The sequence below is a fragment of the Malaclemys terrapin genome, chromosome 5 (genome assembly GCF_027887155.1).
Source record: "Malaclemys terrapin pileata isolate rMalTer1 chromosome 5, rMalTer1.hap1, whole genome shotgun sequence".
NCBI lineage: Eukaryota > Metazoa > Chordata > Testudines > Emydidae > Malaclemys > Malaclemys terrapin.
This window is the reverse complement of record NC_071509.1, coordinates 18,826,135-18,851,008: the sequence shown is the minus strand read 5'-3', so window position 1 is coordinate 18,851,008 and position 24,874 is coordinate 18,826,135. Positions and strand designations below refer to the sequence as shown.

Here is a 24,874-nt window from a genome sequence, read left to right as displayed (position 1 = left end):
GAAAATGGGTCACAATAGTATGGGGGAAAAGGGCATGGAATAAACAGCTCCTTGCGGGGGATTGAGGGGCACACAGAGTTCTTAGTTGCTGGGAGTCCCTGAAATGGAAGAGGATGAGAGGGTGGCATACAGAACAGTTGTGGGGGGGAGGGGGGGAGGAGTCGTGCAAGAAGCCTTTGGTTCATGCACTGAACTTGGCCTCCAGAAGCACCAAAGCATGCAACCCCTTAGTTTAACAGATTTCCACACACAGCTTGTTTTCAAGTTACTTTCAGCAAAAGTAATTTTATATTATATTATATTTATATTAAATGAAAAAATGTAAGTCCATTCATCAGACCTGTAATTTCCAAGTTTGACCCAAATGATATCCTGGAAACGGAGTTTCTTTCCAGCCCTACAGTCATTGCAGTACCAGCTACCATCTGGCATTTCAATATTTAAACAGTCTGGGTGAAATGCTGCAGGACATGACTCACAGCACAAAAGGCTTCCTCCTGTACAAAATAAAAGATTGAAAGTTTAAGTTTCAAGGTGGAAAAAAGTTTAGCATTTCAGTCTGATTTAAATCACAGTAGCATGTAACTAGACACTACATTTTTTAAAAAATTGGTTGGAACATACTGATCTGCAACAAATGGATATCACTCATTCATATGAAAAAGCCACAGAAAACCATTAACTTGGGTGAATAGAAGACTCAGATTACTAAATTATACAAACTAGCAATATGCCATGTTGTTGTAGTCCTATTTAGCTGTGACACACTGAGAGTCTTCCAGACCTGAAGAAGAGTTCTGTGTAAGTTAAAAAGCTTGACTCTCACAGCAACAGAAGTTGGGCCAATAAAAAATATTACCTCATCCATCTTGTCTCACAAATTAGCACATGAACTAACAATAAAATAAAAGCTAGGATAATGCATCACAAATTGTAATTACTCGGTTTTAACAGTTGCAGTTTAATTTATGACAATGCTTAACAGTATGTAAAATTTTAATAAAAATGAGCATCTAAAGAATTTTTCCAATAAAATTGTATCGAGGAGAGGGGTGATCTCACTATTTTGTATGTGTCACATTTGGTACCCCAAAGCAACACCCTGGCACCCCCATATTCACTATATATATATATATGGTGATATAATTATGATGTGTTTGTACAAAGCATGCTTTGTGAGGTATCATTTTAAAAGTCTTTATCTGTTGAACATTAATATCCTATTGGATTGTATGTGCTATCATTGTATGTGAAGTTATGAAGTCTTGCTATATGTGTGTGTTACTGAAATATGTTGGGAAACACCCACAACCAGCCTTTCAGGTACAACAATGGAGAAGCCAGGCAGCATTGATGGTCCAGTAAGGGGAATACACGTGCACAAGGACTACCCCAGGAACTATATACAGTGGAGACCTCTCAGAGAGAGCACAAAGACAATGGAGACTGCTTGACTCACCTCATAGCAAAAGATCTTTCCAGCAAGCTGGAGGATCCTATAAAGGAGGGGAAGTGACATCATCATTTCTCCTCTCTCCCCCCACAACTCAACACCTGGAAACACATCTGGAGGACAAAGACTGAACTGGGGAGGTGGTCCCAGGCTGGAAAGGAGAATCCCAGCTTGTGTATTAAGGAACTATACCATCAGGGTGAGAAACTGCTTAATTCATATCCTGTTTAGTTTATAGAACTCAGATTGCGATTTTACTTTGATTTCTTAGGTGACCAACTTTGATCTGTATGATTACTTTATAATCACTTAAAATCTTTCTGTAGTTAATAAATCTGTTTTATATTTTACCTAAAACAGTGAGTTTTTCTTGAAGTGCTTGGGAAATCTACTCAGGAACAAGAGCTGGTGCATGTCCAATTCACATTGAGGGAGGGGCGGACTGGGTAATAAATTTACATTGGTCAGGCTTCTGACCAGGGCAAGATGGTACAGCTCTGGGGTCATAGGGCTGGAGAGCTGTGGAGAATTGGCTGGAGCCTCTCTAGTGTTGATTCATGAGTGGCTAGCAGAAGTATTCATGTAATGCAGCTGGGTGTGTCCCTGCCTTTGGATGTCTGTGTTAAGTGCAGTACCTGGAGAGGTTTGCAGCTTGTCACAGCATCACAGTGTGAGAGGAAGCCCAGGTTGCTGAGACAGAGGGCTCAGCGGTACCCCATTTCCAGGTTGCTCCTGTCACAGTGTACATGAATTTTCAAGTGGGTAGTTAAGCAAACTGTGGCTTAACAAGCTTCCACAGTGTTTGTTTAATTTGTCATCAGGTCTGGTAGTTTGCTTCCTCCATGTTCTAATCAGCACTGTGTACAGTGGCTGCACTCATTAAGCTTCTCTGCATAACAATTAAATCAAAGGGTAGTTGGACAAAGTGCAAGAAACCCCCCCCCCCCCCCAAAAAAAAAACAATGACATCTGCAGTTAACAAGATACTCCAATACCTTCAACAACTCTTTGAAGAAATCAGAAGTTACACCATGTGTCTGGTGTTTTTCTTTAAATATCTTAATAAAATAAATTGAAAAATGAATATTTAGATGTTGATTAGTTTATACTTTTAGTAAAGCAATAAAATAAAGATTTGTACATCGATTTACCTTTTGAGCACACAAAGCACCAGCTCACATTGATGTGCGCATGATGACTTTTTCCTTTCATGGCAGTGAAATGATTGGTACAAACAATGCTGTTGGAAGTGATCACTGCACACCCTGCAGCAATGCAAACATCTCCAGCATGGTAAGCGACAGGACAGCGAATACACCGCATCATTTTGCCTAGCAAAAGCAGAATACTTCTATATTATCTTTCTAAACTAGAGATTTTATTGGTCTGCAGATATAATGCAAAAAATGTTTTTTATTACTGCATAATGTAGCCTATAAACATACATACAAAATGTGAAAAACACCATATCTTTAAAAACCATGCATTTAAAATCAATCAGAATATTGAATTAATGCAGGTTTTCTGCACTGAGTTTTGCTTTTAAGGAAGAAGAGCTCCCAGACTGAATTAAAGGCACTGTAACATTCTAACGTGAAGAGCTTCACACAGACACAACAGCATGTGTGTAGTAAGTTGTTAAAAAGAAAAATCTTTAAGTACACATTAAAACCAAAGGGTCTCCAAATGAACAGCATTTCATTGCACAATATTATTTATATAAACAGTCCCAATTCTCTCTCACTTGCACTCTCCCATATCTGTCATATCTAATTTCTAGGCTGTTTAGGAAAGATGTCTAACTTTCAGTATTTATTTTGTGACATGACTGGCACAACTTGACAGGGAACAAGTAAGACTACTCATGACGACAGATAATTATGCATATACTTTTACATGTAGTTTCCCAGATAATAAACTATTTTGTATATATGTGTGGAGATCTGCAATTGGCACATACTAAAGGGAAAATTCTGCTACTCTTACTCACGTAAGTACTCATTCACATGAGTAGTTCAGCTAACATTAACGGGACTATATATGCAAGTGCTGAAGGAATGGGGCCTGAAACAGTAATAAAAGTGGTATACTGCATACGTGCCTTATGGCATTTCAGTCCATTTTAACACTTTGTCCAACCATTTTTCTACTTTAGACATAGCACACACTCCTTGAGTTGTTCTGAATTATCAAGGTGGAAAAAAATTTTTTTTTTTTATTGGGGCAGTTGATTAATCGCAGCTAACTCATGCGATTAACTAAAAAAAATTAATCACGATTAATTGCAATTTTAATCACACTGTTAAACAATAATATACCAACTGAAATGTATTAAATATTTTTAGATATTTTTCTACATTTTCAAATATATTGATTTCAATTACAACACTGAATACAAAGTTGACAGTGCTCACTTTACATTACTATTTTTTATTACAAATATTTGCACTATAAAAATGGCAAACAAAAGAAATATAATTTTTCAATTCACCTCATGCAAATACTGTAGTGCAATCTCTTTATCGTGAATGTGCAACTTACAAATGTAGATTTTTTTTGGTTACATAATTGCACTCAAAAACAAAACAATGTAAAACTTTAGAGCCTACAAGTCCACTCACTCATACTTCTTGTTGAGCCAACTGCTAAGACAAACAAGTTTGTTTACATTTAGGGGGGATAATGCTGGATGCTTCTTATTTACAACGTCACCTGAAAGTGAGAACATGCATTCGCATGGCACTTAGTACCTTGTAATGCCAGCAACAAATTATGCTAAACATTTGTATGCCCCTTCATGCTTCGGCCACTATTCCAGAGGCCATGCTTCCTTGCTAATGACGCTTGTTAAAAAAAATAATGCGTTAATTAAATTTGTGACTGAACTCCGTGGGGGAGAATTGTATGTCTCCTGCTATGTTTTACCCGCATTCTGCCATATATTTATTGTTAAATTAGTCTCGGATGATGACTCAGCACGTTGTTAATTTTAAGAACACTTTCGCTGCAGATTTAACAAAAACGCAAAGAAGGTAACAATGTGAGATTTCTAAAGATAGTTACAGCACTCAACCCAAGATTTGAGAATCTGAAGTGCCTTTTAATATCTGAGAGCGATGAGGCGTGGAGCATGCTTTCAGAAGTCTTAAAAGAGCAACACTCCGATGCGGAAACTACAGAACCCAAACCACCAAAAAAGAAAATTAACCTTTTGTTGGTGACTCTGACTTACATAATGAAAATGAACATGCATCGGCCCGCATTGCTTTGGATGGTTATCAAGCAGAACCCATTATCAGCATGGACGCATATCCTCTGGAATGGTGGTTGAAGCATGAAAGGACATATGACTCTTTACTGCATCTAGCATATAAATATTTTGCAATGCCGGCTACAACAGTGCCATGCAAACGCCTGTTCTCACTTTCAGGTGATATTGTAAACAAGAAGCGGGCAGCATTATCTCCTGAAAATGTAAACAAACTTGTTTGTCTGAGCGACTGGCTAAACAAGAAGTAGGACTGAGTGGACTTGAAGTTCTCTGAAGTTTTACACTGTTTTGTTTTTGAATGCAGTTATTTTTTGTACATAATCCTACATCTGTAAGTTAAACTTTCATTATAAAGAGATTGCACTACAATACTTTTATTAGGTGAATTGAAAAATACTATTTCTTTTGTTTTTTATAGTGCAAATATTTATAATCAAAAATAAATATAGTGAGCACTGTACACATTGTATTCTGTCTTGTAATTGAAATCAATATATTTGAAAATATCCGCCCCACTCACTCCATCCCCACCTCTCTCTGTCGCTCTCTCTCCTCCACCTTCACTCACTTTCATCCGGCTGGGGCATGGGGATTGGAATATGGGAGGGGATGCAGGCTCTGGGCTGGGTCCGAGGGGCTCGCAGTGTGGGAGGGGCTCCAGGCTGAGCCTGGGGGAGGGTGTTGGGGTGCAGATGGAGGTGAGGGGTGCAAGCTCTGGGAGGGAGTTTGGAAGCAGGAAGGAGTGCGAACTCTGGGAGGGAGTTTGGGTGAAGGAGGGGGCTCCGGGCTGAGGAAGAGTGTTGGGGTGCAGGAAAGGGTATGGTTCTGGGAGGGGAGGATCAGGGCTGGGGCAGGGGTGCAGGAGGGGGTATAGGGTGCTTGCTCTGGGAGGGGGCTCAGGGCTGGGGTTTGGTGCTGGCTCCGGGAGGGGGCAGGGGGTTGGGGTGTGGGCTCCCGCTGGGTGGCACTGACCATGGGTGGCTCCTGGTGGGTGGCACAGCGGGGCTAAGGCAGGCTTCCTGCCTGCCCCATGCTGCTCCCAGAAGGGGCCAACGTGCCCCTGCGTGGGGTGTGTGTGTGTGTGTGTGTGTGTGTGTGTGTGTGTGTGTGTAGACATGTCTGTGGCTCCACATGTTGCCCCGCTCTGCAGGCACCGCACACGCAGCTCCCATTGGCCACAGTTCCTCATTCCTGGCCAATGGGAGCTACAGGGACGGTGCTTACAGGTAGGAGCAGCAGGAGACCCCTGTCCCCTCCTCCCCTGGGGCTGCGGGGGTATGCTGGCCGCTTCTGGGAGTGGCGTGGGGCCGGAAGGAAGCCCACCTTAGCGACAGCCCCACTACACCACCAGACTTTTAGCGTCCGGAGATCACGATCGACTGGGAGAGTGTCAAGGATCGACCAGTCGATTACGCTCGACCGGCTTATGACCTCTGTATTAAAAGTGCAATTAATCACACAATTTTTTTAATTGTTTGACAGCCCTAATTTTTATTGTTATAGATAAAATAAGTACATGAATAAGAAGTGGCCATATGGAATTTTACTCAACATAGAAAAAAAATTACCTTTGATCAGGGATCCATCATGAAATACATAAATCTGAAGATAATTTTCTTTCAGAAAACTATAAGTGACCTAGGGCTCCAAGTGAAAGTGCCTCTTTAATTATAACCAGAGTCCTCCTACCACATCACTATAATAAAGTATGTTGAATGGGTTGAATAAGATTTACAGTTCAGTTAGCAGAGGTATCTTTAATTCTTTATGTACAACAATGCTAGTTGGAGCTAAACAATAGCAACTCAGAAAGTTTAAGAAAAAAATCTGAAAAAAAATGAAGGAATACCTTTTGATATTCTTGGATTTGAGGGATTAGTAACATGACAGCTTACACAGCTGTGGAAAGGACATCGAAAACCTCTGTTCTCAAACACAGTAAGATGAAATTTTCTCACACAAGCCTCATGGTAGAATTTACCACACTGGGATACAATACAGCGCTTCACATCTGCCTTTCTCTCCTTACACACAAAACACGTGTGAACACCTAAAAATAAAAGTAACATCCTATTTTTTACTCAAGTTTCTGTATTTAGACTATATTTCTCTGGGGAGAAAAAGGAACAAAAACAAAACTCTTACTTGATCTAGATCATTGACTCAAATTTATAACTTTGAGAATTAAAAGGCTTCTAATCAACCCATCCCAAAACAAATCAAATATAACTACAATATAAATCAATTACTGTTTAAATTGTACACAGTTAAACTCTAATTCCTCAATCACTGACTTGCTTACATGTTCTTAATTAAAGAACCTTTTAAATATTACAGGGGTACAATAAGGGCAATTCTTTTTAACAATGAAGTCAATAACATCGGGTGTCTGTGATCCTGAAGATGCCAAGATCAGCCTACAATGTGAGACAGTTTATGAAGCTTATTTCTGTGCCACTTGAAAACCAGGTCATGAAAACTTCATTATTATGCGTCACAGTTTTCTTCAACAAGGTTCAGCGTGTTTTCTGTTTGAAGATGCAACAGGACTGTAACAGCTTTTAAGTCATGTTTAAGTATTATAAACCAGCAGTAGTTATTACAGGAGAAAAAGCAACAGAGATTAATAGCAAGAACTACAGTTAGACTTTTTATAGAATGAAGAGGAGATTGAAAAATCACAGAAAAATGAGAAGATTGGGGGTGGGGGGGGGGGAGAGAAGAAGAACAGGAATTGTTTAACCTACTTCTTTTACCTGATTGTAGGACTTCTTATGCCTTCCACAGGTTTTGAGTCTTCTGGAATTACATATGATGACAAGTATTCTGCAAATGTTATAATTATGCACTGCACATGCTAAACCAGCTCAGGGTGCACGTGGTTTCAACTAAAAATGCTGGGTACCTGGATTTTCCAGCACTTACATAAAGAGACAAAATTAATGGTAATGTGAGCTCCCATCCTGCCTGGCACCATGGTTCCTTCAGATATACATAATCTCAGCTAACAAGATTTGTTAGGACAAAAGATATAAACAGTATGGCTTTTTATTAAGGACAAAACTTGCCTGATGTACATTCACGACAAATGAATTTTCCTGCTGGTCTTCCAGGGAGCCCAAGGCAGCTTACATGAAAAGCTCCAAAGCATAGGCCTTCACACAGCAGGAGATCACCTGGTTTTTCACATAGCTTTTAAATCAGAAAAGTATTGAGTGTTAAAAATACGCATATGGGATTAACTGTTTTCTTCGTTATTTCTCTCACCTACTTCTCCTCTCACACTCTTCGTATCTGAAGTGGAGGAAAAGATAATTCTACAACCATCAGATCATACAGTTTCCAAGCAGAAATGTTTTTCCATTCCTACAAATATTTAGGATGTATTTAGTAAATACAAAATATTTACATGTATGCCCTCTAGACAGACAGACAGACAGACACACACCCCTAAATAATGTAGATTCAATCTAATAAGTACAAAAAGATTTTAAACAAATTTTCTACTCGTGGAAATTGCAGACTAAGTAAGGCTAAAAGCAACCTTATTTTCTCCTTACCAGGAATACTTAATATGCTAGGCTTTGTGATACTTCCAGGCCTGAATTGTCAGCATTGGCACATGAATAAAAACCGGTTACCTGCCTTTTCGGAACTGTTGTTCTCAGAGATGTGTTGCTCATGTCCATTCCATTTGAGATGTGTGCATGCCCACATGCACAGTTGTCTGAGATTTCTGCCTTAGCGGTATCCATAGGGCCAGCTGTGGAACCCCTGAGAGGCGCTCCCACCTGCTGGTATATCAGGTGCTGCCGGCCCTGTGCCCTCTCAGTTCCTTCTAGCCAGCAACTCCGACAGAGGTAGGAGGGTGGGAAATGGAATGGACATGAGCAACACATCTCAAAGAACAACAGTTATGAAAAGGCAGGTAACCGGTTTTTCTTCTAGTGCTTGCTCATGTCGATTCCATTTTCAGTGACTCACAAGCAGTATCCACGGAGGTGGGCTCGGAGTTCACAGCTTAGCAGCTTGCAGTACTGCTCTTCCGAAGCCAGCATCATCCTGGGCCTACTGGGTCAGTGCATAATGGGACGTCAAAGTGTGGACAGATGACCAGGTGGCCACTCTACAGATGTCCTGGAGAGGCACATGGGCCAGAAAGGCTGCCAAAGAGGCCTGTGCCCTGCTTGAGAGGGTGGTGACAATCGCTGGGGGTGGCACCTTCGCTTGGTCGTGGCAGAAGCGAATGCAGGCAGGGATCTAAGAAGAAATTCTTTAAGTGGATACAAGGTGACCTTTCATTCTGTCGGCCATAGCGACGAATAACTGCGTCGACTTATGGAACGGCTGGTCCTGCCAATATAGAAGGCAGAGCCTGTCTGATGTCTAGGGCATGTAGCCTGCACTCCTCCAGGGACCTATGTGGCTTCGGAAAGAAGACTGGTAAGTAAATGTCCTGGCTCGAATGAAACTCAGAGACTACCTTGGGAAGAAACGTCAGGTATGGCCTTAGTTGGACCAAGACCATGTAAGGAGGCTCCAAGGTGAACGCCTGAATCTCAGATACCTGGTGGGCCGACGTCACTGCAACCAGGAACGCAACCTTCCAGGAGAGGAGAAGAAGGGAGCAGGAAGCCAGCAGCTCAAAGGGAGGACCCACAAATTGCGACAGCACCAGATTCAAGTTCCACGGAGGGTTGGGGTCCCTCATGTGCTAGTAGAGGTGCTCTAGGCCCTTAAGGATTCTGGCCGTGATATCCTAAGCAAAAACCGACCTGCCCTCGAATGGCGGGTGGAAGGCCAAGATGATGGACCTTGATCAGTAAGAGGGACAAGCCCTGGAGCTTAAAGTGCAGGATGTAGTCCAGAATAAGTTGCAGCAAAGTCTGCTCAGGATGAACACCTTTGTCTGCAATCCAGAAGGTGAATCGTTTCCACTTGGCCAGGTAGATCGCTCTGGTGGAGGACTTCCTACTTCCCAACAGAACACGCTGAACCTCAGCCAAGCACCGCTGCTCCTTCGTATTTAGCCACGCAGCAACCAAGCCATCAGATGTAATGCTGCCAGAAGTGGGTGCAGAAGACTGCCATGGTTCTGGGACAACAGGTCCGACCTGAGTGGTAGCTGGAATGGGGTCACCACTGAGAGGTCCAGCAGAGTGCTGAACCAATGGTGGCACGGCCACACCGGTACTATGAGGATGACCATCACCCTGTCCTGTTTGATTTTCATGAGGACCCTGGGTAGCAATGGCACCGGAGGAAAGGCAAATATCAGAACCTCCGACCACGGGAGCAGAAAGGCATCTGACAGGGCTCCTCTGTCCATGCCCCCAATTGAGAAAACGACGTGGCATTTCCTGTTCTGCCTGGATGCAAACAGGTCCGCCCAGGGATTTCCCCACCTGTAGAAGATGGAACCAACCACCTCCGGATTAAGGGAGCACTCATGGTGAGACGAGAACATCCTACTGAGGCAATCTGCCAAAGCGTTCTTGGACCCTGGAAGGTTAGTAACCACAAGATGGATGTTGTGATGTAGGCAGAAGTCCCAGAGCCAGAGGGCTTCCTGGCAAAGGGCAGACAACCTGGCTCTACCCTGCCTGTTGATAAAGAAGACCGTAGCCATGTTGTCCATCAGGACCTGAACCACCCTGTCTTGTAGGAGGTAGAAAGGCTTGGCAGGCTAGTCAAACCGCTCTGAGTTCCCTGATATCGATTGATGTTTTCGACTTTCTGAACGAGGAGTTGCTCGTGAGACGGGTCCCTGAAGAGGGACGGGATAAGGGGGGTGGGAGGGATGGTCGGCTATAAACTGCAGGGTGTAGCCTGAAGAAACCATATCAAGCACCCAGTGGTCTGAGGTGACACGGGATCAGGCCAACTGAAAAGGGCGGAGGCAGTTGAGGAAAAGGAGGGTTGGATCCAGTACATTGGCTGGGGTGCAGTACTCGAGCGCACCTTCAAAATGACTGTTTCTGGCCTCCCTGACTTCTGGGAGGGTCAGGTTGGGCAGCCAGGCAGCGTCTCTTAGGCCCTTTGTCTTTGTCCTTTTGCCCGTCGGCGCCAGACCTGGGAGCCCTCCAGGACCTTGAGTGCGTTGGAAGAGGCGGAGGATGGAACGGCTTCCTGGACTGCTGAGGGGTGTGCAAGCCCTGGGATTGGAGGGTGGCTCAGGAGTCCTTGAGCCCACAGAGCCCAGAGTCAAATAGCTCAGAAAAGAGCACCGAACCCTCGAATGGCAGGTCCTGGATTATGGTCTGCATCTCTTGGGACAGCCCAGAAGCCTGCAACAAGGAGCTACGTCTCATGGCCACTGCCAACATGACCAGCCTGGCAGCCTAGTCCATCGTGTCCCAGGACACCTGGAGGACTCCCCGGGCCACCACCGTGCCTTTGCTCACCAACACGGCGAACTCTTGGACACGATCCTGTGGAAGGACCCTTGTGAACTTATTAAGGGAGTCCCACAGGTTAAAGTTATAACGTCCCAGCAGGGCCTACTGGTTAGAGACCCTAAACTATAAGCTGTCTGTCGAATAAACTTCCCTGCCGAATAAGTTGAGTCTTTTGGCCTCCTTATTTTTTGGCGTTCTGCGGGGTGACCCTGCCTGTCCTTTTCATTCACTGCAGATATGACCAATGATGCCATGGGGGGGGATGAGCATATAGATACTCTAAGCCCTTTGCAAGGACATAGTATTTCTTTTCTGCTTTCTTTGACGTCGGCAGAACAGATGAGGGGTTTGCCACACCAATTTGGTTATTTTGAGCACTCCTGGGTAGACAGGAAATGCAATTTTTGCCAATGTGGTGGCCGACATTGAAGAGGTCATCTGCCTCCTCAGCGACCTCCTCAATATGCAGACCAAGATTTTCAGCCACCCGTTTAAAGAGGGCCTGGTGCTCCTTAAAATCGTCCGGGGGACTGCTGGTGTGGGAAGGTCCAGCCACCACCTCGTTTGGGGACGACGAGGACAATTCTGTTGCGTGAGGGAAGGTGTCATCCCATCCCTTGTCAGGGGAAGGCTCCCTCGACCCCAGGGTATGTTGCGCGGGGGGGGGGGGGGGGGGGGGAGAGGGACCATGGTCCCTGCTGCGTTGGAAACGTGGCTGGAGCCACCTTAGTCTCCCGCGTCGGAGAGCAGTTGCCCTGTCTCAGCAATGGGCTAAAATCGCAGTCCGGCCTTGACCACTGTCCTCCGAGATCCCAAACAAGCCCTCCAGGATGGAGATAGACTACGAGGAAACCCTCTGGGAGAGCGTGTTTGGCATCTAGGCGACATATGGCCAGATGGTCGTTGGTATGGGGAGCGACGCCACAAGCCTAGTCCCTCACCTAGTAGGAGGAGATCTTGATGGAGATCTAGGCCTTCTGGCTGGCAAACTAGGCTGCGGTGACTGGTCCCGAGTGGTGTTCCGCCAGTCTATGCTGCAGCACCCTGGTGGCTTTTCCCTTTAGTGCCGTGAGTGGAGCAGTATCGGTCACCTGGCGTGGCACCTGCGGAGCCGGTCGGCCTTGCTCCTTAGCCGCCAGGACCACTTCGGGCACTGAAGGTCCCATCACTGGCTGGGAACACCTGCTTTTGCCTAGCGTGGGAGGTGGGTCCCTGGCATGGCTGGTGGCTCTGACATCTGTAGTACTCCCATGAAGCCCCATAGTGGGTGCATGGCCTGACAAGTCCTTTGCCCGAGGCCCCTCTCTCCTTTGGTGCCAAGGGGCTTCTTTTCTTCAGCCTCTTCTTCAGCGCAGGTGAAACGGAACTGTGCCAGGCCAAGTCCGGCGCCGGCAGTGAGTGCCGAGGCCGAAGTTTTGGGCGTGGGTGCCGTGGTGGAGGGTTCCGATGCCGGATGAAGAGCTGCCTCCATCAATAACGCCCTCAAGAGGATATCCTGCTCTTTCTGAGTCCGCAGGCGAAAGATGGTACAGATGCAGCACCTGTCTTTTCTGTGGCCTTGATCCAGACACTTAAGACAGCTATTATGTGGATCGCTAATCGGCATCGGCCTGCTGCATGACGCATACGGCTTGAAGCCGGGGGAGTGGGGCATGCCCCGCTCACGGAAAGTCCCAAGTGGGACTCTCTTGGCTAACACACACTATCAACTAACTATCCATGAAACTATGTATAACAACCACTAAACCAGTCAATGGACAACCGCTGCTGCTCTTGTGAAGCAAGACAAGGCGCTCCAACCAACCGTAATGGGCAGTAAGAAGGAACTGAGAGGGTGCAGGGCCAGCGGCACCTAATATTCTGCCACACAGGAGTGCAGAAAATCTCCGACAAGTGTGCACGTGGGCGCACACACCAAGAATGGAATCTACATGAACAAGCACTCGAAGAACTAAAAACTACCAAGCTATAATGACAGCACAGTTAAGTGATTAGTCACCTCAGCATTTTAAAATAAATGTAATTTCATTATTACTATATGTAAAGAGCGAGAGACAGAGAGAATTTGCTTGTTTGGCCCTTGGAGACAAACCAGATATTCCCTGATGTACGTTACCTCATTTCACAAGTAACGATCCCTTTTTAAACACTGCTAGCAGCATTTTATTTTATTTTTTAAAAGCCTGACCATACCAATACCATCATTAAAGCAAGTGTTATTTATATTACAGTCGTGCCCAGAGGCCGTAATCTCGATATCACTGTGGTGTCACTGACACTTTACAAATACACACACAGAGACAAGTCTCTGAGCTGTAGGGTTTACAATCTAACACTATCTAGTTACCTGCCCTCCTTTGAGAAAGGTATTATGTTTGTTTTGCAGTTATGGAAACTAAAGAGGAAAGGCTACATGATTTGTCCATGGTCAAATAGAGGAATAAAGTAGAATTCAACAATCCTGGTCTTCTAGTCTAGTGCTCATATCACTAAACTATTCCTCTCTGAAGAGATGTAAATAACCCAGGCTTGGATGAAGCACTAACTCCCCCCGAGTTCCCAAAACCCTAATTCTAGTCTCAGTTTTGTATCTTTTAAAAAAAAATTTCTAGAAAGAAAACCCAAAAGTAACAAGTGACTAACTAACGTCTCTCACCTGACACACATATTCTTTTTTTGCTGCTGCTCCTCGCTCAGATTTTTTGGATGATATAGATGCTTCTGTCTGAGTCTCATCTGCACTTTCATAGGGCGACTCTGATCGCTCATCTCCTTGACCATCCGAGATCTGAAGATTAAATGTATGCATTAAATCTATCAAATTCACAGAGGAAAATGGTTGAGTGTAATAGTTTTGTGAGAGAAAGTCACTAAAAGGAAATATGAAGATGGAATTCTAGACCAAGACTGTGTCAGACCATTATTTGCTTTGCCACCACAAAAGTAAATTTTCTTAAAAAACTAGAGTTACATGATTGTGAATGCCTTGTAAAAAGGACTAACCATTGGTTTTCACAGACTAAACCAATAGTGTAGATAAAAATCTCAAGATCTTGCTGCATGCCATTTTAGCTTCAATTTTCTATTACTTTCTAGTCAGAGGTCAACATATTGTACCATATGCACATGAATGGTAGGTATGTTGTCTAAGGAATAGAAAACACGTGTGTAAGTAACTCTGCTTCTCTGAACGCTGTCTGCAAATTCACACTTATTAGATGCATATAATCATTGCTGTTGAGCTTTGGACACCTTATGGAAAAGCACTGCCCTACTGGTACAGCAGAAACATCACTTCATAAAACTGAACTTTGGAGCCTTGCCTAGAACATGTGAGGACATCCCCAACTACCTTGACTCACTCCTCTAAATCTCAGTCTCATGTGTGCAGAACTCCAAGGAAAAGGGAAAAGATAGACCTGTAGTGTGAATATGCAGAGGCAACACTCTCAGAATCACATTTACTATGGTAAATAACTCCCCCCACCCGCCCTTTTCAGGGTGGCCTCGGTATATTCCTACCAGTGGGAGACTAACAAGCAATAAATCCCCCCTCCCCCCCCCCTGTAAGGAGAACAGGGTGAAGACTTCTAATTAAAAAAGGACTGCAAAACTGTCCTCTTAAAGTAAGCATCAGAACCAGAAGCCAAGTCAAAAGAGTAGTGCAGCATTCCTGAAGATTTCTACAATGAAAACATTATGGAGGCAGGCTATCCATGTCACTTTAGCCTACACTAAAGTGAAGCTGAAGACTTTTGGTACTTGTCATCCTAACTAACATGTTTCAATACACAAATGAATTCTCTTGGAGACATTGAATGAAATGAAATGGCCCTTTATACAAACCCCAATGGCTTCAAAACATCCAGTTTACTTCCTAAATGCTTTAGTCCTATTCCAAAAACAGGAATTAAAGTCCTTTTGATATCTATGGTACAGATGTCCAAATTTACCCTGGTGAAATACAATGACTGGAAAAAACCTGCAAGCTCATCTCACAGATGTAACTGGAATTAAAAAACAAAAACAATTCTTTTGAAAAATTAGAAAAAAAAAAACTCTCTTTTAAACCCAGATATCCATGTATTACACCTTAGCTTATCTACAGTGTTCATACTTAAGATATTTCTACCTATTTGCAACTTCTACCTGTAAGAGATATTTGTTCTACAGGGAAGACTGCTAAAACTGGTAAAAGCTTTCAAACAGGTAAGAGGTATGTCCACTCTAAGGCCCAAAATTGTGACCTACTATAACTGTTGTAAATATGGGGGTGATCAGTTGGATTGTAGAGTTTCTGTGGTCCTGGAAACTTGGGTGAGGGGGCTGTTTGCTAAATGAAGAAAGACAAAATTGGTAGGCAAGGACATTTTATTTCAAACTTCTAAGTTTTACACAACGGCTCAAATCCATATATTGCATAGGGAAGAGAGGGAGAAGGGGAAAAGGTGTTTCTTCAAATATATTCAGATAAAGTTTTGGATAATTGAAAGAATTTCAGTGTTAATTGATGTAAAAAGAGATGATCCTGATTTGGATGACAGGAAATTTCATATAATTGAGGTCCAGAAAGGCTGTGGGTTTTTACAAATAATTGATTAAAAATGGTAATTTTAAAGACAAACCATAGTTTGATAGTGTCCTTTTAATCTTCTAGGACTGTGTATGTGTGTTTTACATCTACACTCAAGGATTTTTCCCCATTTCAAAACACTGAAGAATTCTGTTTAGCAGTTTTAAAAATCTCAGAATTTAAATAGTTAAAGGAAACTGTTTCTCTGAGCAAAGTAATCAATCAATTTATATTGGGAAATGTACCTCATATCAAAGAATTATGAAATAATTAGTTTCATATAGTTTTAAGTTGAAAATGAAATTTTTGAGTGCACTGCTAGCGGCAGCCATCTTGCTGAAAAATGAGTTTGAGATGGACAGTACTGGGAGTATGTGGAAATACAGAACGGTTTCCATCCTGATTTAAATTATCTGACACACTGACCATGTTTAAGATAATCACTACAATTTTAATTTGTATGAGCAGTATTTAAACTGTTTTGTATTCTTATTTTTTAACCCCTAGTATGTTCACATTACAGATGGCCCAAATTAATCATTTTTAAACAAAACATCCAGGAACTGTTAGGTACCCTGAAAGGAATGAAAACTTAACTTTGCTCTATATGCTTTAACACTAAAAAAATACAAACTAAAAAATGTAAAATTCATAAAATACAGCAATACTAGTTGCTCCCCAAAGAAACACCATCAAAAAGCATTCCCAAAAATTTGAGAGATGAGTGTGAAGTGTGCCTTAAAGGTTAACATAGCCTCTGCTGCATCAAAGAGGGTAAGAATGTTCCAGAATCCTCACATGGAAAATGCCTTCCTCATTCCCAGTCTCCTTTTTCTCTAAGCCAGAGCAATGTTAGCACAAGACCGTCTCTGAATTTTTTTTTTTAAATTATGGTCCCTCCTGGCTTTTTCATCTATAAAATATTTCAGTATCACAACAGCAAAGGGCAAGTGCTAAACTATTTGGTTTTTTATACCTTAAACTCAACCCTGAAGCTAATAGGAAATCAGCATAGAACCTGAAATACAACAGTCATCTGCATAAACATTGGCACCACCAGAAAGGATCAACCCACACACCTCTAATGCAACTGCAGTGATGGACTTAATCAGCCCACTTAGGGTAACACGCCAATCTACAGAATATACCAATACTAAAGGCATCTTAACACCTTCCTGGGATACTAACACAACACAGAAACTCTCAGCCAAATCTAGTTTTGTCAGAGGAAACCACCTACACAGAACAAAAAAAAAAAGGGCACAACTATACCACCATTTAAATACCCTTCCAGACTGTATCATATATCTGAACAGAGACAAACCCATCAACAATGGCCCTACAGTGTCCTCTGATCAGATCTGTTATACCTGTATACGGTAGTATAACAATACGTGAAACTAAGGGCAAGTCTACACTACAAAATTAAGTCGACCTAAGTTATGTTGACCTACACCCATCACAGTAATTAAATCGCTTTTGCATGTCCACACTATGCTCTTTGTGTCGGCAGTGAGCATCCTCACCAGGAGTGTTTGCACTGATTTAACTGTTAGTGTAAGGCATCGTGGGACGGCTTCTGAAAGGCAGCAAGTATCAATATAAGCAACATAGTGCCTACACTAACACTGCGTCGACCTAACTACATCGACTTAAGCACTCCATATAGGTGGAGTTATTAAGTCGGTACAGTGGGCATGTACCATTGGTGGAAGTTACATTTTAGTGTAGATGCGTACAGAGTTAGGATCAATGTAAGCTGCCTTACGTCGACATAACTCTGTAGCGTAGACCAGAGCTAACAGAACTAAAATCAAACATCTCAGCTTTTTATTATGTCCACAACATAATTTCACATAACTTACTTATGTCCACAACTACCACACAAACTGACAGGGAGAGCTTCCCATAATCCCTTCTTCCACCCTCCAGGTGCTTCATGTTTTCAATGCACAGAAGCATTTTTCAACCCTGTCACTCTAAGGTAAGTCTGGTCTACACTACAGAGTTAGGTTAATGTAAGGCAGCTTACGTTGACCTAACTCTAAGCGTCTACGCTGAAATGTAGCTCCCATCGATAACTCGCACACTATGCCTACTTAACTCCATCTTAGCAAGAGGCATAGCACCTAGGTTGATGTAGTAAGGTGTAGATACTGCTTTGCTTATATCGACTGTTGCTGCCTTTTCAGAAGCCGTCCCCCACAATGCTCTCCACTCATTGTTAAATCAGTGCATGTGCTGAGGTGAAGATGTGCACTGCAGTCACAAGGAGCATAGTGCAGACATACAAAATGATTTAATTACTGCAGTGGCTGTACGTCGATGTAATTTAGGTCAACTTAATTTTCTTGTGTAGACTTTCCCATAGTCATTGAAAGGACACAGCTACCAAACTGGGGGCAGACTGCCAACACCTAATGAAACACTCACCCAAACGCAACTATTAACGACTTCCACAAAGTAATCTCTCCAACAATCCAATTCCATCCAAGCTTCTCTCCAACCTCATCAGTATCAATACCGCGATATCCCACTCTATACCATAGCCTCCAAGTGCCTCATGTGGGCTGCTGCTATGAAACAATAGCCTTGCTGCCACTTATGGGCAGGATGGTAGATGAAGTCATTCTGAAGGTGGAGAAAAGCTTAATAATTATGTCTCATAACCATGCTTCGTGAACCTCTCATACGTAAAACAAGAATCCCACAAATATCTACCACATCATAATCTTTATGTTCTCACCTTCTTTAGCTCTCATCTCATCAAGATTTGTTAGCGAGTTCAACAATTTCCTGTCTCCAAAGTTATCCAGAAAAGAGGATGGAAATATCTGGTACACGTATTAAGAATAAAGCCAAAGTGTCTGCTATTGCAGGCATGCTATTGGGCAGCAGGAGGTACATGTAAGAAGGAGCCAACTGAAAGAAACCCTATGCCAAACACAAGAGGGAAAACTCATGAGACTTGACATACGGGGACTCATGCGAAGTGTGACCCAGGCTAGACAGGGATGGCAGTGCCTTGCTCATGCCCTAAGCAATGTCTGATATTGTGGGAAGGATTCAGATTAATCTGGGTGATGAAAGAATTTCATAGCACTTTTTTTTAATCCCAAAGTGTTTTTTTTTTTTTAAACTAACAAAAGTATAATTAAGGATCAGTTCACTCACTGTAATGCAGTCACCTCTAGAGTGAAACATAACTAAGAAGATTACTATTTTAATGTGCCTTAAAATATTGCATAGTAAAAGCAAACAAAAGTTCATGTGCAAGTTTCTAGATTGCAGTGCTCTGCATATTTGGTACTGTTGGTGTGTGGGAGTGTGTGTATAAAATGTAAGTTCCTATTTATTAGAATTTACCCCAAGTCCACTAAATGAGCATGTATTCATATTACAAACAGTAGAGCAAACTCCTTAATAAGGCATAAATTGTGTAAAATTAACTTCTCTTTCCTGATCTTCAGTCAAAATTGAGGGTGACTATCACTCACAGTGGCAAGATCAGACATTTAATACTTTTTAGCTATGGGTTTAGCCTGCAATTTTATTATGTGTCCTTTTACACTTACAAAGGAATATTATCCTCCCCATGCACTTAGTGCTACTTTAAAAAAAACTAATGGGAAAATAAGCTTAAGGCAATGTAGACATTTGTTTAAAATATTTACTGTAAAAATTGGCAGGTTTCTTCAATGTGACCTTACTCAAAAGTTAAGTGTTCCATTACTCTTTTGTGCATTGTGTACACAATAAAATAGCGATCCTCTGTTTTTGGATGTATCTCATTGTTTTGCCTAAGTTAGGTGCATGTGTGTCATCAACCTATCTAGAAACGTGAGCACTATCAAATCTTCCAGTTGCTACAGGGTAATCATTCTCTCCTAACTCCCCTCCTCCCCCAAGTAGTTAGGAAGGACTGCCTCTGAAGCATCTACCCAGCATAATATTGACAAAGCAGCAAATGATTTATAGTCAGTTGACAGGGAGGGAGTTTTAGAAATCAAATATAATTTCTTCACTGGAAACTGGGGGAAAAGGAGGAGTGAAATTCTGGCCCTATTGAATTCAATTAGAGTTTTGCTGTTGACTTCAACTGGGCCAAGATTTCACTCTGGGACTTTGTTCTGCACCTAAATAGCAATGACCTCATTAGTCATTCTATTAAGTCACTTGCAGGAGTAACAAATTCTCCTTTAGTGCCTGAAGATCTCATATTCCCTGTGAACACTATACATTATATATTGCTTAAGTAAGCAATACATGAGATCTTTAAAAAAAGTGAGTCTAGTCAAGAAATTTGATTGCATTGCTTTTTAAAATTTAATTTCTCCATAGTTATGTTATTGACAGACTTTGTAGTACTGAGTCAAACTGAAAGAAACAATTTCAGATGCATTTATAAAATCTTTTGTTTTAATATTGCCATGTTTCTCCTGATTTTCAGCAACTGGAAGTTATCTAAAACTATATAAAATGTGATAGTATATAATCAAGCAAAGCATGTAGTCACTAAGCCTGATTCTCTTCTCTCACCCATTTTGTATTAGTGTAATACCATTCTCTTCAATGAAGTTACTCTAGATTTACACTTGTGTATGAAAGAGGATATTCAGGCCTCATTTCCTAAGAAGTTCCCCCCTCCCTTGAAATACACCTTTCAGTTGCCTTACAGTCCTTTCCAGGGTTACTAAAGGCAGGGGATTGTCTAGTGGACTGTCTTTGACAATGGTAAACCTACTTCCAAGAAGGCTACATAAATAATTTTTATAAAAGCTCTAGTCACTATTGTTTTCTTACATAACAAGAATGCTTTGTATACCACAATATTTGATGCACAAATCTATTGTAACTAAACCCGTAACAGACCCTGAATTTTGGTTCATATTTATGGGTATAATTTTGCAAATGTTGGCCCAATATTTTCTAGTGTATTCTATTACTTTGGCCAAGCAGCTCTGTGCAGAAGGAGTACATAATAATAACGCACAATAAAACCTCAATGGACTTATACAAAACAACGAGACAGTTCTGTGGAATAATGCAGTTTCCTTCCTGAGAAAACAGATGTTGAATACATGAGGGTGTGCTCACGTGCAATTTTTGTGGGGGGGTGCAAGGGAAGGGTGAAGAAGGAAGAAATTAGGTGTTTCTCTGTACAAGTTGAGATAACTTTAAGGCCTAAGAACCAGTGTATATTTTCTGGAGTTAGTTTTTCTAATTTTAATGTGTCTAGTGAAATTGTTTGGCGGTGTGTTTTCTTCTGGAACGAATGGGAAAGGGGAATTAAAAGTAGTATTTATGGATAAAAAAGTCATTTTTTTCAATTTTCTTAATTTAAAACTCCCATCAGGTGCAAGCTATAATTATGTTGCCAACTAAAAAATCATTCATCAGAAGGGTCTTGAGGGCTCAGAGGATAAGTATTATGACACTGCAATAGATACCACGTGAACGTTAGGCATTTTATCTAAATTTGAGATAAAGCAATTCCTTTTTACAAATAGAGTCATTTATCACAATGTTTTTGTACCAAATATCTGATGCCAGTTCCATCATTGTATTTAACAGATATCGATGGAGCAGCAAGCCAATGCACCATACCCTAGGGACCAAGAGCAATTGATTTTTTAAAATTAAGATTATCAGGTGAGCCACACCTAATCTGCACACACCCACTTCACATAAAGACTAAGTGGATGTACGCCAAGTATTAACATGGGCTCCACACCTGGACAAAGGAATTCTCATTTATAAAGTGAACGGAATATATTGATATAATTGATTTGTCCTCCAGCCACGCTGTGATAAGCAGTCAGGCAGCAAAGACAGGAAATTTTAGCCTGAGTTTCAAATGAGCATGTACCAAAGTAAGTTATTTCTGAAGTTTTTTTTAATACAAAAACAAAAAAGGCAATATTCACTCCCTCCACATACATACTTCTTTACAGACAAACATACTACCTTTAAAACAGTCAGTTCCAAATATTAAATACAAAAACCTCAAGGGGCCAATGCAAAACCATCAAATGCTGTAGGTTCAAAGGGGAAGGGGTGGGGGGGCGCCGCGGAAGGATATAGGAATTCTAGGTACCAAAATGATAAGCAAAAGAAGGCTGCACTCATCCAATCTGCAGTCCGTTTAAAAAAAAAAAAAAAAAAAATCCAATTTGTTTTTCTAAGCCAACAGGTCTAGAGAAATTAAACATTAAGATTTTTTTGGTCTTAGGTTTATGATTATCTACAAATTTAAGAATTTTTTTAAAATGTATTTATAGAGCCTTCTTCAATGTCTCATTTGCCATGTATTTTTCCTTAAAAAAACAAAAGCCAAGACATCACTTAGTTTTAAATGGCCTAGAAAAAAAAACGCAAATGTTTGATGCAAGAATATGAAAGTCAGGAAGCAGAAGCAAGTTTTGAATATTGTCCATCATTTGTTAGCAAACGCAGAGCTAGGAAGGGTTATGTACGTTTTCTATGTATAGCATTAGTATTATGAATCTTTCCTTCCTGTAGCTCTGACTTACACAAGCTTTCCCAGAGACAGGCAAATCTTCTCTAGCCTAGTAAGGCTCAAAACAAACTGCATTTTAAAGTGTAAAAGTGTTAGTAATGTTTTTACTCTATTTGTTTTCCACCTTTGATACACAGATGGAATGGAATCCAAGGTAGGGTTAGCCCCTCACATAGCCAGCCTCCTTTCAGATTTCCAAGCCACTAAAAGTGTAATTTTAAAGTTTCAACTATTTTTTCCTTAGACTGTCACTTCATGTTTTTATTATTTAATTTTTGTATAAAATGCCTGTTATAATATCAACACTGTGCATGTGTAACAGCACTTCCCCCAAATACTATACAGCATGTGGCCTTAGATCTCACACTGTACCCAAGACATGTTCAGTCACAACTTCCTAGTCAGGTATTGCTTGCTTTTATTATCTTCCAACATTGTGCTTATGCATTTTATAATCAGATATCCAAGAAATTAAAGAAAAATGTTCCCAGTACCAGAAAAGCTAGCCCTCCCAATTTCCCATTTTAACCGAGCACTGATGTTTAGAATCACAAGCAATCTAGAAAAATACTCAACAAAATCATTTTTTTTAAATGGATATTTAAAATGAAAACAGGGTATGTCAGAAAGGTTTCATTTGCTCCTACTGTTGTTTGTTAAAACAATCACTTCTACAGAATTACAAACAAGACTAACTCAAATACCTTGCTTTCCCATAGACCTCCCTGGACCTCTCCCATCTCCCCAATTAAATAGCTTATGAGTTTTCTCAAGACACTGGGCTGGCTTAAGTGGCATCCTCTATCAGGCACCCTCCCTCTCCTTTATAAACACATTAGTAGGATTACAATCACCCAGAAACGAAGGTTTAGAAGTTTCTTCAGGAAGTCTGGGCTTGAAGGCTGGCTATTCACTTCCATGACTCTTAAGACTAAGGACATCCAACCTTCAAGCCCTGAAGCAACTTCTAAGACTTTGATTTCTGTGTCATAGTAATCCAGGAAGTGGTTTTCTGCATAAATTTGAGTATGAGGGTATGCCTACGCTACAGTGGCACACATACAACACTGCAGCTGTGCCACTGTAGCATAGATGCTTCTTTCAGTGATGGAAAGGGTTTTTCTGTCGATGTAGATAATCCACCTCTACAAGAGGCGGTAGCTAGGTCACCTTAAAAATTCCAGTTGAGTCTACAGGGGAGTTAGGTTGATTGCGTTGCATGGGGCACAAAATTTTTCAAAGCCCTGAACAATTTAACTGGGTCAATCTAATTTTTAGGTTAGGTTTTAGGTTAGGTTTTTAGGTATACCAGTCCTGAGACTTCTGACAAAATAAAACTCTTTGATGGTTTTTATGGTAAAGAATCTACTTTAACTGTTTCTTCACCTTTTTGAATGGTGTAACTTTGTGGTTTTTCAATCTAAGTAAAATTGATATGGGAATCACATAACTCAATGTGCAAATGACAGACTGTATTCAGCAGACAAAAATCTATTGTGGAAAGAGACAGAAAAACTGACAGAGCCAACTGAGTTACAGTTAAAATTTCTTTTATTTCAGTATAGGAGATCCTGAACTGAAGATGTATGTTTTGGCCCGAACTGTTAAACTGGATATGTTATTCTCTAAATATATTGTGCCATAAGTGTACACGGTACTATGATAGTAAGAAGTCTAGGACATGTTCCATCTTTATCATTAGCAGTGGCTTGAAGTTTCAGATAAGGTATGCATTGCTGAATATTCCTGGAATATAAACAACAACTATGGAACTTTATTTAATATTACTGATTGCATACAGGTATTCAAGACACCATGGTGATGGATGTGGAATAAAAACCTACATTACGTGAACATGTTATAAACAGAATCTCAGCTTTTGGAAGTTCAAAGAGTTTACAAGAGGAGAATAATACATGAGAAATTCAATTTTCTATTTAAAAAAACGTGTTGCCAAAGAACAACATTCAAGGTTAGAACTTTCTCATGTGAACGTGAAAGCATCTAAATAAAACAGTAAGGTATGGCAGACAATGCCGGTCTCTTCAGTTACTGCAGGCCTTGGGTGATGTTAAGTAGTAAAAGACAAATTCTGCTACTTGCAATGATCCCCCATTTCAGATGTTTATTGGTGGCATGAAATAGGAAAAAAGTATCAAAAAGTTAATTCCCCCCAACATTTCTTGCTAATGAGCAGAGGACAAAGACCAAAAAAACCTCCAGTAGAAATTGGATTTACAGGTTGTGGAGGACCTCCAATGATTTTTCATTTTGGTTTATTCTTAAATATTGTTTTGCAGAGGGGATTATCTAGAAGGATAGCTAGAAAAAACAGTGCTAGAAATACGGATTTTAGTTTTCCAGGCCTGCAAGAACAGCTTGAATTACTTTTCTTTAGCATAGTAATTTCTTCAAAATCCTGTGAACTCATTCCTCCCTATCCTCTGAGATATCTCCTCCTAAGATAGTATCTTTATATATTTTTAATCATTGTATTTTGAGGATTCTATCTGTATACTGTATAAAATTAGACTTCTGTGTAGATAAATGGAATTGAAGTGGTGTTTTAATTACAAGTTGCATGTGTTTTATTAGGATTGTCTTCTTAATCAAATATCTTACCTTGTCTTAGATTTCTTCATTGTGTGCGTATTTGCTA

General features: G+C 41.1%; 1 protein-coding gene across 5 annotated transcripts in view; it reads right to left on the bottom strand.

Annotated features, from left to right (window-relative positions):
• NSD2 (nuclear receptor binding SET domain protein 2) overlaps positions 1–24,874 on the bottom strand; it is a 182,829-nt gene that overhangs the window by 40,941 nt on the left and 117,014 nt on the right. For 4 of the 5 annotated variants that reach the window (XM_054030048.1, XM_054030047.1, XM_054030050.1 and 1 more), the window contains exons 11-15: positions 13,779–13,910; positions 7,793–7,916; positions 6,574–6,774; positions 2,605–2,784; positions 341–497 (exon numbers count right to left, since the gene is read on the bottom strand). In XM_054030048.1, the coding sequence (XP_053886023.1) occupies positions 341–497; positions 2,605–2,784; positions 6,574–6,774; positions 7,793–7,916; positions 13,779–13,910 (794 nt within the window). Of the gene's footprint in view, positions 1–340; positions 498–2,604; positions 2,785–6,476; positions 6,775–7,792; positions 7,917–13,778; positions 13,911–24,874 lie in introns of those variants that run through there. The other variant, XM_054030051.1, reaches the window with a different exon arrangement.